General features: G+C 42.8%; 2 protein-coding genes and 1 non-coding gene across 4 annotated transcripts; 2 read left to right on the top strand and 1 right to left on the bottom strand.

The window, feature by feature from the left end:
* Positions 1–16: 16 nt before the first annotated feature.
* On the bottom strand, positions 17–4,524 carry LOC121201332 (histone-lysine N-methyltransferase PRDM9-like). 2 transcript variants are annotated; one of them, XM_041067124.1, is made up of 7 exons: positions 4,494–4,524; positions 3,978–4,082; positions 3,794–3,886; positions 3,145–3,422; positions 2,945–3,012; positions 2,561–2,751; positions 17–2,345 (listed from the first exon to the last, which is right to left on the bottom strand). In XM_041067124.1, the coding sequence occupies exons 2-7, from the start codon at positions 4,069–4,071 to the stop codon at positions 286–288; spliced, it is 2,784 nt and encodes a 927-aa protein (XP_040923058.1). In that variant the 5' UTR covers positions 4,072–4,082; positions 4,494–4,524; the 3' UTR covers positions 17–285. The 2 variants fall into 2 exon arrangements, with proteins under 2 accessions (XP_040923058.1, XP_040923057.1); XM_041067123.1 differs by having other exon boundaries at positions 4,419–4,502.
* Positions 4,525–4,748: 224 nt separating this feature from the next.
* trnag-ccc lies at positions 4,749–4,819 on the top strand. Its single transcript has one exon. It is a non-coding gene; the product is annotated as a tRNA-Gly (tRNA).
* A 6,175-nt stretch (positions 4,820–10,994) lies between these two features.
* fbxw10 (F-box and WD repeat domain containing 10) lies at positions 10,995–15,990 on the top strand. The gene is given in 13 exon segments (XM_041029462.1): positions 10,995–11,457; positions 11,659–11,820; positions 12,469–12,599; positions 12,781–12,918; positions 12,981–13,087; positions 13,233–13,436; positions 13,607–13,728; positions 14,063–14,217; positions 14,333–14,475; positions 14,649–14,807; positions 14,927–15,219; positions 15,301–15,896; positions 15,898–15,990. Coding segments are annotated over 13 exon segments (2,766 nt in total).
* Positions 15,991–17,627: the final 1,637 nt, after the last annotated feature.

Below are 17,627 nucleotides of genomic sequence, written 5' to 3'. Positions count from 1 at the left end.
GTTTGTGTTTATTTCAAAGCGAGCTGACACTGAAACAATACGGTTGTGTTTCTATGATTGTGTGTCTTCTTTTACATTTGTTAACTGCAGAAAATCCACTGAAAGATTGTTTCTATTCGGACTTACCTCTGTCACTTAACAGGCAAAAAAAAAAAAAGAATTTTAAACAGAAAAATCCAATTTTTTGGGATATGAAATGCTTTATCTTTAAACTTAACGATAAGCTTAAATAATGTTACGTACTCATCTACAGTACCTCCAGTGAGTCCCAACAATATGATGTGATTACAAGTGCATCTTCTGATGGTGTCTCCTGAGATGGTAGTTTCTTGAAAAGCTCTTTCCGCACTGGGTGCATTTGAACATCCTCTGTCCCAGGTGAAGCATTTGATGAGCTTTGAGACTCTGCGGGCGGCTGAAGCTTTTACGACATTCGGGGCAGCTGTAGGGCCTCACCCCCGTGTGCTTCCTCTCGTGTCGCTTCAGGTCTCCAGACTGCCTGAAGCTCTCCCCGCAGTGGGTGCACAGGTACGGCTTCTCTCCGGTGTGAGTCCTGAGATGCACGTTGAGCTGGCCGGTGTATGAGAAGCTTTTGCTGCAGTGGGGGCAGCTGTATGGCTTCTCCCCTGTGTGAATGCGCTGATGCTGCTTCAGACCGTAGTGGTTTGTGAACCCTTTTCCACAGTCGGTGCACAAGTACAAAACCTTCATCTGCTGGAAGCAGGTGTGAGATTTGAAAGCTTTGGCGCTTGCACAGCTCTTCCCACAATGGGGGCAAACATACTCCTTTTCCCCCTCCTCTTCCTCCAGCTGATCCATGAGGCTGTCTGAATCGCAGTGTGACAGATACTCCACAGGGTGGTGCCTCTTCATGTGTTTGACCAGGTAACTCTTCATAGTGAAGGAGAACTGACAGAACGAGCAGGGGAAGAGCTCAGACGTGCAGTGATACTTCATACAAGTCTTGCTCTTCTGATGTTGTTTGAGGTTACCAGATGTAGTGAAGACTTTCTCACAGCGCTCACAGCTGTAAGATTTTGCATTTCCGTGCACCGTCTGCTCGTGTCTTTTTAGGAAACCAGACTTAGTAAAGGTTGCCCCACACTGACCACACTTGTGCTGTCTCAGAGTACACTTATGTGCTTTGAGATCGTCTGGGTTTCCATATGTTCGTTTACAACAGTTACAGCTGAACCATTTGTATTTTGTTACCTTTCCGGTCCTGACAGCAGGTGCCTCTGGCCCTGTGCTGCTTAATGGCTTCTTGCACATGTCTGCCCTTCGTTTTGGAGCTATGAGCTTGGTTATGGCAGAAATTCTAGATCTAGCTCCAAGTCGCTGAGGCCTCTGAGACGGAAGTTCCTGGATCGCTCCAACAGTTTCAGCCACTGAGGATTGTGGATTGAAGTCAGGATCATGGCTTTGATCATCATCAGCAGGCACTGGATCATCATCCTCTGAGTGATGCTGGCTAATGTGCTGCTGAAGGGTATCCACTGAAGAAAAAGTCCGTGAACACTCAGCGCAGCCAAAGGGCATGGCGTTTGGTTCCTCTGGGGCCTGATTTGCTTTTTCTTGCTTTTTATTTTCGTTTTGGTGACGCCGCAGGTGCCTGGTCAGGTCATTGTACTGGCCAAAGCACTTCTGACACACAGTGCACACATATGGACGTAACCTCTCATGGACAGTCATTTTATGCTTTTTGAGGGAGGCTTCATTTGTGAAGCTCTTTCCACAATCTGTGCAACTGGACTGGGTTTCTGCTTCTCCTGCAGAAGTATTCTCAGTTTCAGTTACATCCATAGCGTCTTGTAGATTCTCACTTACATTCATTTCCTTTGCTTCATCAGTTACAGCTGAATCTGCAGTTTTAAAAAGTTCTGACCCCTGTGTCAAGCTCTCTTTCTTCTCACTGCAAATTTTCTTTTCATTAGGAACTTTTAGCACAGGCTGCTTTCTGTGAACTAACTGGTGTCTGATTAGGCCAGATGCCTGGCTAAAGGTTCGTCTGCACTGTGGGCAGCAGTAGGGGCGCTTGTTTGAGTGGACACAAAGTTTGTGCCTCCTGAGGTGAGGTATTTGCTTGAAAATCTTCCCGCAATCACCACATGTTTTGGACTCATCGGTATCAACAGGTAGTACCACCAGGGATGCTCCAGGGGGACCTGAGTCAGCACTGGAAGTGGGATTTTCCGGTTCAGCTGCTTCAGCAGTAGGTGTGGTACAGTCCCCTGTAGGCTGTGTGTGGAAGATTTCTGTATGTCTCTGGAGAAAGGCCTCGGTAGTGAAGGAAAAATTACAGTGGGAGCACAGGAAGATCTGAGATGCTGCAGCGGTGTTGCTCTCTATATTTAAGAACAGAGGAGGAAAACATTACTGTTACACTTAATTTCACCAGATATAAAAATACAGAATTGTAAGAATTCTCCTGTTTCAAGGAAGTTTTGAGTGGTGATTGTAAATTCACAGTAGAGATCAGTTCACAGGAAAACAGCCAGTAAAAAAAAATAAGTGCATGTATTATTTTTTGTTACAAGTGGAACTCATTAAGTAAGAGTACCTGCTGAATTTGACTTCATAAACCACATCTGGGTCCAAGCTTCACTAAAATTGGTGAGAAGCTTACTGCTGGGCCACACCATGAGCTCATCTCCAGGTTGTATGGTGCGACAGCAGTGGAAAAGGATGCTGCCTTTGTACTGGACTGCAAGCAAATTTGTCTCGTCTTTATTACGAGCACAGTTGACGTACCTGCGTATCGAGAAAGAATTTAGAACGATTTTAAGAACAACAAATACAAACATGGACAGATCTTTTTTGAAGCGCCATAATCAGCAATATGAAGTGAGATACCATAAGGTTAACTACGAAACTCAAACCGAACATATCCAAATCACAGACATTCTTAAAATGGAAATTATGGATTATACTTTAAATACTTGACCTCATCCAGTTTGAGTGTGATTCTCTGGCAGCATCAATGTACTCATACTCATGTTTGCCTTTGTAAATCTGAGGAAAATTAGAATATTGTCAGGACAACACACATAGATCAATAACTACGACAAGAAGCAGTTGTAAGAATGAGTCTCTGCTACAAGACAGGACTCACTGTCACATTCAGTTTGCCATTTCTGAGCTCACCTCCCAGGAGAAGTCACTTGCCAAGGCATTTTCGCTTGTTGTCACTTCCCCCTCAAAGGGTCCAAAATGCATTCCTGGAGCCACTATTGGTCCATGATTTAAGACCCCAATCCCTGCCTTGGGAATACTAGATCTGCCTATCATCAAACCAAAAGGAAGAGTGAGGAGGGCCCTCTGAGGGACACCCATGCTCGTTGGAAAGTCAAGAATAAAAGATGGGCCATTAATGTTAGCAGGATCACTCTGGTCCTGGAAGAGAGTCACACACTCCTCACAATCTGGAAAATATAAAGAGGAGGAAAAAAGCAGAATAGAGTAAATGATCTTTATTGTTATTTGTGCTATTAGTTTTTGTTGAAACCGTCTCAGAGAGGTGCTGATTCAACTTAATGTTTATTTTGGAGGTTACCGTTTGTGCTGCTGTTGAATTGTATTGGCTTATACTGTCAGATGTCTCTAGTAGTTTGCCTGTCTGATTGATATCAGTGGGGGCAGACTAACGAACAGAAACAGTCAAATCAACCCCTCTCAAAAACAATTTCGACAAAAACAGAACATTATAACATTCACGAAGGTTAGGATTAGCAGAGAGTACCTAGTAAACTAATGAACTGAGTGTAAATAGGAGCAAAGACAGTATCTTGCTTACAAAATCCATCATCAGCCTCTGGGTTTTCTCCCTTCCCCACAGTGTCCAGTAACTCCTGGATTGGTGTTTCTGCTGGCTCTAAAACCGATATCACTAGAAGAACAGAGACAGTGAACGAGTGCATAAAATCGTGTCTCTGGTTTAAATGTAAAACAAGGGCACAATATAGCATGGAAACCCATACCTGTTGTGCTGTTATCAGATGGTAGGCACTCCTCTGTTACAACCACTTCCTCGGTTGTCTCAACCCACTCCACGCCGTTACTCCTGCCCGACATGAGTGCAGACGCTGTGGGGTGTTTAAGAAAACCATGTATTTAAACAAGTAAGTACAACGCGTCAAAACAACCGACAGCTAGCGTTAGCATGTTGAACCGTCCCAACAAACACTAGCGTCAGCAAACAACTTAGCTGGCTAACATTACATTTCATAAAGATAATGAAGCGCCACACTTCTGTGCTGTCACTAGTTTGCTAAGGCTAACAGCACAGATTTATCTTAGAGTTAGTAACTGCTATGTGTCGATCACAGAAGCATCGGCAACATGAACTGACATTACAGTACAGAACAATACATTCCCCGTTCATATTTTCTGCATTAAAGCAAATAATGTTTTGCACCTACTCGAATAACGGCGTAATGCTTTTCTAACCAGTGTTCAAACTAGTTCGTTTTTCGGACTAGAATCAAGAAACTAACCGAAAAAAAAGAGGACGCTTCCCCGGAAGTAAATAAATAACGCCTTCAGCAAAAAGGTCAGTGTTTCCGGTTCTTATAAATAATAAAAGTGGCAACGTTAAATGAGCTCAGCTATGTATTTACTATCGTACTTTTAGTCCGACCAGAAATATCGAAACTACAGACATATAACACAACGAATGTTTTACTAAAAAAGTTGTCAATTTTTCACTGACTAGTATTATGTAAATCTTAACACCGTGCCTCTGATCAACGGCGCCGCTGGTGTAGTGGTATCATGCAAGATTCCCATTCTTGCGACCCGGGTTCGATTCCCGGGCGGCGCACGGTCTTTTTTTTTTTTTTTTCTTTTTTTTCCCTCACACGCATTTACTTTCTCTAGCAATAGTAATAATGAAACACTGGCACATTATACAGTCTACTGCTGCATTAGTATACAATTCATTGGAAGGATGTTTTGTTTGTTTGGTGATGAAACATGTTACTGATATTTTAGAAAATCCTGCACTGTTACATAAGTAAAAGTAGGTAGTATTACAAGTATTAAAAGCACTCAATCCAGAAAATGGATACTATAACTGATGTTCTATTATATTACAAAATTATTATAACTCAAGCATTAATATAAAAGCAGGATTTTACTGTTGTAGTTGGTTGAGGTGGAGGCTATTTTAGCTATTTTAAAATGGACTGCAACTCATGATTACTTCCATTGTAGATTCATCTGCTGATTACTTTTGAATTAACTTTTGGTTTGTAAAAATCCAGAAAACAGTGAGAAACTGCTATCACATTTATCCAGAACCCAAAGTGACACCTTCACAGTGTTTTGTCTTATCCAACCAAATGTCTAAACTTCAAAAAGTATTAAACAGAAATTCGAATTATTAGGAGTAACTAATAAACTGTGAACAGTTTATTAGTTACAAAAGGTTGCCTCCTACAACCTTTCAAATATCTTTTTTCAGATGGGCGCACACAGAAGATTTATCCAAAAGGAACCTTTGAGGACACTGAACACATAACAAAGCAGGAAAATAGAGTGCAGATTTTGTTTTATTTATGTGTGTATCTGTGGCAGCGTACAGTGCTATATACAGCAGAGTTAAAGATGCATTGATTTTAGAGATAGGTTAAATCATATTCTTTTACCGGCTATCCTCTGCAAAGGACAAATAAAAAGCAACAAATGCTTCACCATTTGTTGCTTTTTATTTAACATTTCCTAAAGTGCTAAGATCTGAGATAAAATAAATAATTGTTAGAAAGGAATCAGTATATAAATCCTATAAAGGGAGATGAAGCATCAACATTGTTTCTTCAACCTTAATTTAATCAGATTATGAAGTTGGGATGAACTCACTGACAAGGGCAGGTGTGATTGCTTGTATTGTAAACCTCACTGTGTTCATTTAGTGACGTTTTACTGCTAATTGACAAAGACTCAGATTAGAAGGTGGTCTGCATATACATATTTGCCTGGTGATTTTATCCATTAACACTTTCTCAGAAGTTTTTCAGAAACTTTATTGGAACACAGTGTATGTTGTCTTCTTGCACTATGCTGAAAATTAAACATGCACTTAATACATTACATCTTGTAATCACAATCAACCTGAGTCTAGAGGAAAAAAAAAACTAACTAAATTTTTTTTTTTTTTTTTTTTTTTTTTTTTTTTTTAATTTTGAAATTTGAATTGAAGGGGAAATGTGGGGAAACCGGAGCACCCGGAGTAAACCCACAGGAAGGGAGTGTTGGGGTGGGGAATGGGGTATGGGGTCTGGGGTGTGTTTGGGGCGGGGCCTTATGGGCATGTCTTTAAATGCCAAATTGATCTTCTTCTTCTTCTTCTTGGTTTGGGGTTGATTGAGGGGTAATTTCTCCACAGTGGAACTCGACGCACCACCAGAAGGGTTTTGTTAAAGCTGAGAAGAACCTGGCAGCTAGGGACTTCTTCTTTGAAGGAGGGGCAAGGTAGGCACTCAGATTGATTTTTAGATACTTTACAACAGCATCTTCAAAAGATGTGTCTTTTGATGCTGTTGCAGCCTTTGCTAGTTTCTCTAGAGAGCCAAACTCCGTTTGAAGGTTTTTCATCACAGCCTTGTTAATTTTCTTTACATTCTTCTTGATTTTTTTGACCTCACTGTCACTGATGTTAATATCTTCCAGTACCTTTTTTGACAGTTGCTTGATAATGTTATTTAAATTTACTGTCTGAAGAAACTTTTCGCTTTTCCCTAAGGATTTCACATGAATCTCCAGCAGAAGAGTAGTGATTAGGGCGTAGATCATGTCTTCTGATGCAGAAGAGGATCCCTTATTTTGCTGTTGCTTGATTGGCACTGGATTTTGGTAGTTGGCTTTAGGGGACTCTGGTATGATGGTGTATTTCTCTGGTGTAGCCAGCATGTCTGCGACCAGGTCCGTGATGCCAGCTAGTGCAACACAGACTTGCTCACTGTGACTTGCTGTTACTGATGGCTCCCATTCCATCCAGAGAAACCCCAGCTTCAAAAACTTTTCTACTTCATCCTCGATCATGGCATACATGACGTCAGCAGAAAGGTGTTGCTCAGTGGCATCCACCTTCCTCACGTAGGCTGACATGAGAGAGTCGGAGAAATGTCTGTTCGGTTGAACCAGGGGAAACTGATATGTCTCAGTAACCATCAAACGATCAAAGATGTCCTTGATGAGTCCCTGTGAAAAACGTCTGAGCTTGTGATTTAATTTAATTTCTTCCATATCTTTGCTGGTATTTTTCAGTTTGTGCAGGTTGTCAAACAAGTCATCAAACTCAGACATGATGCTCTCAGAAGTAAGTGAGCTCAACGATTTTGTCTGAGTGATCAGTAGTTTCCTTGTTGTCTGAGTGGCAGAGTCAGGTGTACACACAGGTGACCCTGAATGCCGTTTTAGACTTACCAGGAACTCTGATTCCTTTTTAGAAAAAGCCCTCTCCAGCTTTGCCAACATTTTGTCAAATTTCTCTTGGACAAACCTGTTAAAGCGTGCTTTTTTTGTGGCAGTGGTGGGGGCTTCTGTAGATTTGGCAAGTTCCCCAAAAAAACGTTGCAACCTTTTAATAATTGACATCCTATTAGAACATCTTGAAGGTGTGAAGACAATTTTCTCACTGCCAGAGGTCAAATGATATAACTCGTCCTGAATGATGTGAGAGATGTCCAATGCAGTATCATAGGCATCTAGTTTAGTGACGGTCAGTAGGGAATGTGGGGCAGAAGAAGTGTGGCGTAGGGAAGGTATGAAACCTACACAGTGTCTGGGGCGTGTGTAGGGTAGGTGGGTAGTTCCACCCTCCTCTGCCATGTCTAATATCCCACTGGACCATTTCATGATAATATCATAGACAGCTTCAGTGAGAACAGAGGTGGTTTTTCTGGCAGACTCCATGCTGATTGAGTCCCAGAGCATTCCCAGACAACGGCAGTTGAACCTACCAAAACATCTGTTCAGATATCTGAAAGCCTCATTTACCATTTTATGAAGGTTTAGTGGGGGCACGGTGTCGCTGACAAAGCAAACTGGCTCTAGTGGAAGATCCTGTGTTCTAGAAATCAGGTCGAAAAGAAAGTTCACTTTCTCTGACACTTCCATCACAATAAGCTCTGCAAGTTCTTCAGGCCTCTCACATTGTGGGACGTGAAGAGCATCAGCAAAACTTTCAGCAAGGATGTCTGCCAGATGTGAGTCCTTCAATGCCCTTATAACATCTGCTGGCGAAACTCTGACAAAGTCTTCTTCAGACAATGCCATGAGTTCTGTCAGTAACGATTTGACACAGGTCTGCACCAAATCAGTTATCATTTCAGTGATGACAACTAATGTGTGCTCCTGTTTTAACCCAGCAGCTATTGTGTCACGCTCATTGTCATCAATTTGGTCTATATATTTCTTTACCAGAGGCCGAGGATTGTTTAGAGTGATCATCAGCTTGGTAGGTGGGAGTGGAGTTTGTGGAGTTTGTGGAGTTTGTGGAGTTTGTGCCGCTTCTGACATTGTGATTTTGATTATGGTCTTGATTGTGGCCTTGATTGTGGTCTTGATTGTGGCCTTGAGTGCGGTCTTCTGTCCTTTGACAATTGCCTGCCTTTCTTTTTTGTCTTGTGTTACTCTTTGAGTGGCTAAATGCAAGCTTTGCCATCTATTTATAGCTCCGGTTGTGACGCATTAACCCAGTGACGCATCAAAGGCACGTGTGTGCCTTTGATGACGTCACTTGGTCACTTGTGTGTGTCTGCGTCATCAGACACACACACACACACACGTGCACAGGCGCGCTGCAAGTCTTGGACAGATTAGATGAAACGTCACAGCCAAGGCTGTCAGGTCAACATCAGCTGATCGCACAGTCTGCGCGCTCAGGACGTTCAGGAATTACAATGAACTGACAGTCCTCTGAGGACTGTAATGATCAGGTGGTATCACACATTAGACTACAGGGTGGCAATAATGGTTTGTTATCATACCAGTGGACATTTAAGTTCTGGTACGGAAGTGTGTGTGCCTAAGTGTGTATGTGTATGTGTGTGTGAGAAGTTGCGTGCGCACCTACCGGAACTAATTGAGACGGGATAAGACACAGGTGTGTGTGTATGGTGGCGGGAAGTCTTTCTTTTCCCTTTGTCAGTGGGTGCGGGCAGAGACGGGCAGGCAGGGAGCAGCGGAGAGGAGCGACCGCTGAGCTGACTGCGAGTAAGAAACGGCTGAGAACGAGTGCTGGCCAGGCGGTCGCTGCTGCGATCTTGCTCTGGGAGCCGGTGAACAGTGTGAGAGGAACACTTCGGCCGAAGCGTGTGTGTCCGCTGCCGCGTGTGTGTCCGCTGCCGCGTGTGGACCCAGGCCGCCATCACGCCATAGACGCACGGTGCAAGAGGGGGAAAGTCTGGGATGAAAGTGGAGGGGTGGGGACGCGTTCCGCCCCTCCTGCGGTTAAGTACCCCTCCATTTGTTTGAACATATTGGTTGAAGTAGCATTTAGCGACGCCGCGTTTCCTGGGATGATTTGGCTGTCTTCCCCTGTTCTTGAGGGTTTTTTGATATATTTGAGAAGTTTGGCACCTCAGGGTTCAGTCAGTGTTTGGAGTGGGTTTATTTTGAATGGGTTAGTTATGTAAATTCTCGAGTTGTGTTGTGTTGGTTTCTTTTGAGTTTGTTTTTTTTTTTTTTTTTTTTTACTTACTCATATATTTATATAATTTTGTTAGTGTTTTCCCCCACATAAGGTTTATTGATTTTGTTTCTGGGACTGTATACACCTTAGGAAGACTGATAAGTAGCTGACCAACCCTGAGCGATACCTCATTTTGTCTTCCCCTCAAGCTACCAACCGACAGCCACACAGAGACCTGCTGTCCAGGGGAACGTCTACACTCCGTTTGGGCGACTGGACAGCTGTAGGACTATTTTAATTTGAATTCTTAGAGTACTCCTCTCTTTTATCTGTTGTTTTTAACTTACTTTTGTAATAAAAATCTTTACATATTTTTAACTGAACCTTCCCCTGAGTTTTGTTGCCTTGATGTGTCTGCTCCCACAGAAATAAGTATTTTATACTGTCACGGTCACTCCACTCAGTGACAAACCTGTATCAAGAAGATCTACACAAAAGATTAGAATTAACTTTCAGAATTCATTATACTTGTTTACAAATCCAGTAACAGGTAAAAGATCCACCATATTTACAGGCGGTCCAAATGCTAAAAGAGGACTCAGTTCATCTTTGCTACAAAGAACAAAACAGACATACAGCACTGTATGTGATGTGATGTGATCAGAGTAAAACTTTACTCTAAAAAAAAAAAAGATAACATTTGGTCCAAGTTTAAACAGAATAAAAGTTACTGCAGTGTTAGTTGTTCAGTTTTTTCTACTCTTTTTAGTGTTTATCTTTAACTAACATGATAATTTACTATATGCAGCATTTTCCTCAACTCAGATTTCCCACAATATGGACTTTTATTTTCTCCACTAAAGAGCTTACTGTTTCAGAGTTTTTAAATCACAGCAAAGAAACTGTGCTTTGCTTCATAGTGCATGCAGCAGCTATGCAAAAAAGCGGTCCAATTTTAAGAATACATGTGGGGTACTGCACCATAAAATGATGTTTTGGTAGCAGCCTCTTGTTTGGTAAACGAATGTACTTTGCCATCAAATGCAGTGTGAGCAATTTCATTTCATACTGTGCCACTCCTTTCAAGATGTCCTGCAAAATATAGATAGAGAATTTTTCATATGCACTAAACTACGGCAAAGGAATGCCTCTCTTAAGAGAGCCGGAATTCCCATCGCTAGAACTGAGTGCACAGGATAAGGGGAAGCAACAACGCGCCCTGCTGGCGCGTTGTTGCTTGGCAATCTGCTGAATGACGTCTGTATGTTTGTCGATATTGCACAAAGAAGAAGCAAGAGCAACAGCTGTTGCCCGGCAACGACGTGGCCAACAGAAAGCACCACAACCTGCTTAAAACATCGAAATGAAACCGTCAGACTCAGTAAGATTGTGCCTGTGTCCGTCCTGCGTCTTTGCCCCCAAACCGCCGGGTCACACTCAGCGTTTGTGGAAGGTGTCGGATGAATTCAAGAGGAGATTCATAGTGGGGCTGCTTTCACGCTGCAGAAACGTCCAAGTGCTCGAAAGGATCCAGAAAGTGCTGCAAAGTGCAACATCGTGGACGTCGCTCACTTACGCCAGGTCAAGAGGCCAGACTTCGCCCCAGGACTGCCCCTGCCGCAGCACAGACCGAGCTCCGGATGGGAAACCGCTCGGCATAGAAATGAATGAGATCTGGGACTGGTTCAGTAGCAGTCCGGACTGGATCAAATCGCGCTATCTTTGCGGTCTTTTTTCACGATGTGACTCGGAACTTTTACGCATGGTCTCCAACTTAACCAGCGTGCTGCTGGTCAAACAAAAACGGGGGTTTCTGCAGTTTCATTGTAAGAAATTGTGCAAACTCACCTCACAGCAGCACGTTTGAGTTACACTAAAAGTAGATAAAGTGCATGAATAGCCCACACACAGCCTTTCGTTTACTGAGTGATTTAATCAACAAGGTTTTTATTTAGTGACACGAGCTTTGTATTGTCAAATAATTTCCTCATCCTTTAATATATTACAATAATTATGTCTCTTTTCAGTGCGCAGCCACAGTACCAATCAAAATCATCAGGACACTAATGAAGACTCAGAGGACCCTGCTCTCATGGTAGTGCCTGGATCTTCAAAGTCTATGTCTGGAGTCAGCCGATACAGAGACTTCATAGGCTGCCTACCTGTTGATCTGTCAAAGAGGATACTAGGTACGTCCACACATAGGTAACACAGATTTATGCTAAATTCATTGATAAGTATGCTATCTTCATTAGGAACACATGCAGTGTGTACAATGTGTGCTCCAGCTGTGTTCTTGATATATTTCATTTGACTTGATATTTTCCTTTATGTTATTTTTATGCATCATACATGTCACAAGTTAATTTTAAGATACTGTACACAGACAAATACAGACACAGCAAATGAAAAGGAAATATCTGTAAGGAAACAGGTTTCACTAGGTCTTCTTCCTACAGTGCTGCTGTGGTGCATCAGCAAATCAGATCTCAAATGTGCTCTGACACGTCCTTAAACTGATGTAGTATAAAGCCACTACACCAAGCCAACAGTACCATGGGGAAGTCGCTTAAATACTCAAGAATGCTCTTGCTAAATCCACCCCATTCAAGTGGGTAGCCCTTGGATATAAGCACAACAAAGCCCTGCCAAGCAGCTGATTGGCTGTCTGCCCTCTGTGACCTCTGTCTGCTGGTTAAATGCCATTTTACTGAAAGGAAGAGTATGATAGACAAAACATTTCCAGGCCATAACAAACAATTCACTCACACAAAACACTTTCACCCTTAGACTCTTACTGTGCAGACATTGTATTGTACATGCGTGTCTCCTGACAGGTCTGTTAGAGGAACATACTCTGAGACGCTGCCAGAAGGTTTGTCAATACTGGCAGCACCTTGCAAAAGAAACCCTGGAGGAAATCAAGTTCAGAAGAAATTTCCAGAATCAAATTGAGGCAATGATGAAGGTAGTGCATCTGCATGTTTGCATGATTTAGTAGTATACTGTAAATATTTAATCAGGCATAAAGGATTTGTATATTTTAAAAATATAAAGTGCTGGATTTGCTGGTTTTTGGTGATGAGGATGAAAATGTTCCTTTTTTTCTATAAAAAAAATGTTTTATTGGTTTTTTTTTTCTGTTCCAGAGGTGCAAACGTATTAAAACTGTCAGTCCTACTTACTCCAACATCGTGGACGTTCTTGTTCCCGCAAAGGATGATGAGGAAGCAGATTCTCATCCCAGTGTCCAGAAGGTTATCAAATCAAAACTTTACCACCATAAAGTTTTTGCACCAGAAATCGATTGTCAGTATCTTGAAGATCTTTTCTTTGGTTGGTTTCACAGGTTAAACCATTTGAAGCTGCTTATGCCAAAATCAAAACCAAAACCGTACAGATGGAAGAGCGAAATGTTTATTGTGGTGCATATTTTACCAAAGTGCTGCTGGACAAGTTAGTGTGTTTAATTTCTGTTTTTTTTTTTTTTATATAGCAGGAGGAATATTTTAAGAATGCCCAACTAAACCCTGCACACTGGAATTAAAGCGTGCTGTCATATAACTGCTGTAACTGAGGAATGGTTGTGTGGATTTGACAGAGAGGACCCTCATCGGGTGGCAGCCTACGGCGGCAGATCATTAATGGCCACGGGGTCCAAGGACCGTGTGGTGCATCTGTTTTACCTGGCATCAGAAACAAAACTTATATCGGTGATGAAGGGTCATGTCGGCAGCATTCGGGCAGTGCTGCTCTGTGAGGACAGGGACCTGGTGATAACTGCGAGCTGTGACGCCAGTATCAGGTGAGGAGGAGGTGGAAACTGAGAGCAGGCCATCACAGCTCCGATTTATGATTAGAATCTTGTGAATGTGCAATGATTCATTAGACGATGGGCGATGGCACGTTCCTTCTCTTGACTGAAGCAGACTACTTGGTTGTGTGTGTTCACTCTGCGTTTCATCATACCTGTAGGTGTTGGAATTTGAAGACAGACAGGTGTGAGATGGTGCTGTATGGTCACACTGGCACTGTCAACTGCCTGGATGTCCATGATGATAGACTTGTCTCAGGGGCTAAAGACTGTTTGGTAAAAGGTAAGAAAAATATTCTTGCCATACCGGTACCACGGTTTAGGTTTACAAAAAAGGAAAAAGGATGAGCACTGATATTTAACAATGTTTAAAGGTAAAGTTAGTCCAAAAAAGAGCAGAGGCATGATGACAGGTTTTTCAAGGTTTTGGTTTTACTTCAAAACCATCACCAGGTGCAGGCAGAGGTGACAAGGAAATGTCATGATGACGTCGTGGGCCTAAACAACACAGCTTTGACAAATAATACTCACAACATCATGCAAACAGCTTCAGTTTTTTGCTCTTCAAGGAAGGTTTATGTGTGCAAGTGAACTAAACTTATCTAACACACTACCAGTGTGGAATCTACACACAGGGAAGCGTTTCGAGGATTTGAATTTCAAGCACCCAAGCTCTATCCAGTGTGTGAAGATCAGCACAACAAAGGTCTACAGCGGCTGTGATCGAGGCCTTGTCAAAATATGGGACATGGAGAAAGCTTCGCTTCTCAGGGTGAGAATATTAGAATATTACCTATCCATCTGTGTGTGTGTGTGTATGCAGATCTTTTGATAAACTGTTAATCAACATTTTTAATCCTTTCGCATACTGCACCGCTGTCCCGAAGGTGATTGACACCCACAGGAGCTCAGTGAAGTGCCTGTTCTTTGATGAATGGCATCTTCTGTTTGGGGACTATAACGGTCAAGTCATGGCCTGGAGCATCGACCTTCATGCTAAAGAGTGCCTGATGACCTTCAGCCACCCAAAGTAAGCAGGAAACCTCTGGAGCTGAAATGAAATGCTTTTTATTTTAGCCATGTAGGAATAAATTATCTTCACTATATTTTTAAATGTGTTTTAGTCACCTTTTCTCACCTTGTTGCCTGTTCCTGACAATATTAGCCATTTGCAACTTGAATTCAGTGCTGACTTTTCTGCAGGGAGGTCAGATCTATGACCCTCGTCTACCTGCGTCTTGTAACTGGCTGTGTGGATGGAAAAATTCGTATATTTAATTTCCTCACCGGAGATTGTTTGAGAGAGATCACAGCAGAGGCTGAAACAGGCCGTATACTGTCCCTGCATTTCAGTGACAACAGGTGAGTCAGAAGCACACTCACCAAAGCATGTTTATGTTGTGGTCGTGTTCAGATTTTATTATTATATCAGTGCAAGTTTACATTTGACCCTCATATTTTCTCTCTCTACCCCCATTTAGTATATTAGTGAACACAACATCCTGTGTGAAGCTGTACCAGTTTGCCAAAGTGTTCTGGGATCACACGGAGCCAACAGAAGAAGGCCAGGGTGACGTGCTGGTTCAGGGCGGTTTGATTTCTGAGAAAACTGCAGCTTCACTCAGAGAGCTCCCCTTTACCTCTTCTGGGGCAGATCACATGGCGCAGGTGGCTGTACCCAGCCGACAGAGGCACGACAGCAAGAAGCCAGAGAGAGCTGAGCTGCTTCACCACCCCCGCTTCCTGTTTACCCCCACTAAATGTCAAACGCAAGGTAAGCGTGAACAAGTGTATGTCAAAAGTAGAAATTTTGTAAGATCAGTTTGTTCTTGTGAACAAAACTTTTCCTTTATAGTCAGAGAACGTTGTGAGACTGCTGAACAGTCACTGATGCTGAGCGAGAAGGCAACGTGTGAACGGATGAAGAGGAGGGGTCCTCATCATCCTCTGACACGTGACTCCATCCTCCTCAGAGTCAGTGCCATTCAGAGGGCGCAGTGCATGGATGAAGTTAGCATCAACATGGAGTGCAACGCAAGGCTGAGAGATTTCTGGGGTCCTCACAGACCTCAGGATCCTCTGCACTCTGACACCCAGGCCCTGAAAAAGAGCCTGCAGACGCAGATATGTCCCCCGTGGCACACGCATGATGGTCCTCTCAGGAGGGCCAAGACCTGTGTCCCAATTATGAAGAGAGGTGCTGGTCAGAATATGACAAACACAGATGTCACTGCTGCTCCTGACACCATGAGGAGATACCGCCACTGTTCATTTTCTAAAAGAGTCCAGTCTCAGAGTGCTGACACGCACAGGGCAATCAAGAGGGTTGGTGCCTTCAGTGCCAAAGAGGGGCCACAGGCTCCTGAGAGCACACTCACAGGGTCACTGCCTACTCCAGAATGCTGCTTAAAAACTAGCACCAGTTTGCCAAAGATCAACACTGTTGGATCCATTCAGAGAGCAGGGATGATTCAGGCTGCTCACAGTGACCCAGCTGGAAGACTATGTCCAGGCCGAGTGGGAACTTATACAGAGCTTTGAATGAAAACTGGGATAAGAGGAGAGAGAGAAGAAGGTCACATGTATCAACAGAGAGATTTAGTATTTCTTTGTTATGATATAATGTGCTAACTGAGCTCTGTCACCACTTCACAGTTTATCCAGTGCACCTTATTTTTTAAATGTTATGTTTCATCAAAACTTCACTAGGGGTCAGTGTTGTATCACCAGTGTTGTGGCTGAACCAGAACCCAGTCATCATTACAGTAGTTTCACAGTTTGCTTTAGTTTTTATTTTACTTTATTTCTCAGAATCTGTATTTTAAGGTTCATTTGTGTTTCTGTTTTTATTTTTATTGTTTCTTTTAGATTTTGTTTTTTTTTATTTTCTGAGGCTGAATGTATCTTGAATTTCCATTTATATATTCAGTTGAAATTAATAAAGGGAGGGAGCGCACAGTTAAGTCACAGTTCTTATACAGTGTCTTTCACAAAGTTTAGGTGATGTCCTTTAATAGTTTTAGTTCATTAAAAATTAAAACAAACTAAAAATGAGCATTTTTATATTTTCGAGCACTTTTTAAATTTTAAAACTTTTATTCTATTTTGTAATTAAATCTTAAAAATGCCTTTTACAAGCATATTCTCAAATTAAAGTTATACAAAGCACTACCTGCCACTGAACACTTTCTGTTTGCACCAGAGTGGCTTTCTTTTTGTTTTCCTCGTGGAGCATATTCTCACCCACCGATTTTCCCTCAGTTTATGAACCATCCTGAAAAACTCTCTCCTCTCCTTCACCACTGAAGCAACAACAGATCTCTGTGGATTTTTAACTTGTGCCACACTTAAAACAAGATGAGTGAAGTCATCAGAGTGAGAGGAGTTTGTCCCGATCCACAGTGACCTTTCACCCCGCCACCTGCCCTCTAGCCCCGGTGCCTTGAGGGCATCATTAGGGGCGAGGAGGTTGAAGATCAGAGAAGGAAGGTCCTCTGCTTTGACAGCCGCAGCACAACAGCTGGGCACCCCTGAATAACAAAGGATTATGAGGAGAACTTATTGTGTAAGACGTCCCACTTTGGAGAAGGTCTGCTTTCAGGACCGCTCTGCCGCTAATTTGATTTGGTCTGCAGAAAACTGGGCATAATGGTGTCTCCCCCTTTTTTTCTCCTGTGGCAGGGTGACATAGTGAGACAATACAATCCCCTCCTGACACCTCCAGCTCAGCTCAGCTTCATCAGGCAGCACAGTGATGTCCAGGACCAGCAGAGCTGCAGGGGGTATAATGAGCGTAAAATCAAAGCGAAGTTAGAAAAGGGAAAGTCTTCATGGAGGAATGCTCTTAGACCTTCTGCTCCCTGGACCGGGCCCAAGGGTTGGTCAGGGAGGAGGGTACAGGTTTATTTATGCATGAGGAAAAGCTTGAAAGAAGTGACAGTTAACCCCCTCACAGTGAAAGACGGTTTTAAAGGTTGGAGGTTGGGGAGAAGACGACAAAAGACAATTCAGGTTGACCCAGCTGACCTTCGATCGACATGGATCTCCATCTGCAAAGGCGCATATTTGCATTATAGTTCATTTGTCAAATTAATTTTTCAATTTTTGTCATGCTGTGTCAGCAGCAGGTTTGAACTCTTAACTCGTTCTTGACTAGCACCGTCTTTCCAGGCCAGGTCAGTC

The sequence above is a fragment of the Toxotes jaculatrix genome, chromosome 21 (assembly GCF_017976425.1).
Source record: "Toxotes jaculatrix isolate fToxJac2 chromosome 21, fToxJac2.pri, whole genome shotgun sequence".
Lineage (NCBI taxonomy): Eukaryota > Metazoa > Chordata > Actinopteri > Toxotidae > Toxotes > Toxotes jaculatrix.
The sequence above is the reverse complement of the archived record's forward strand: the minus strand, read 5'-3'. Positions and strand labels throughout refer to the sequence as shown.

What these genes read in the sequence shown, in the direction of transcription:
- LOC121201332 (XM_041067124.1), bottom strand. Translation starts at nt 4,071, where the DNA reads ATGTCGGGCAGGAGTAACGGCGTGGAGTGGGTTGAGACAACCGAGGAA. An exon ending in TCACACTCAAACTGGATGAG is followed by an intron (nt 2,752 to 2,944) that starts GTCAAGTATTTA and finishes CTCGATACGCAG; the next exon opens with GTACGTCAACTGTGCTCGTA. An exon ending in TATGAAGTCAAATTCAGCAG is followed by an intron (nt 2,346 to 2,560) that starts GTACTCTTACTT and finishes TCTTAAATATAG; the next exon opens with AGAGCAACACCGCTGCAGCA.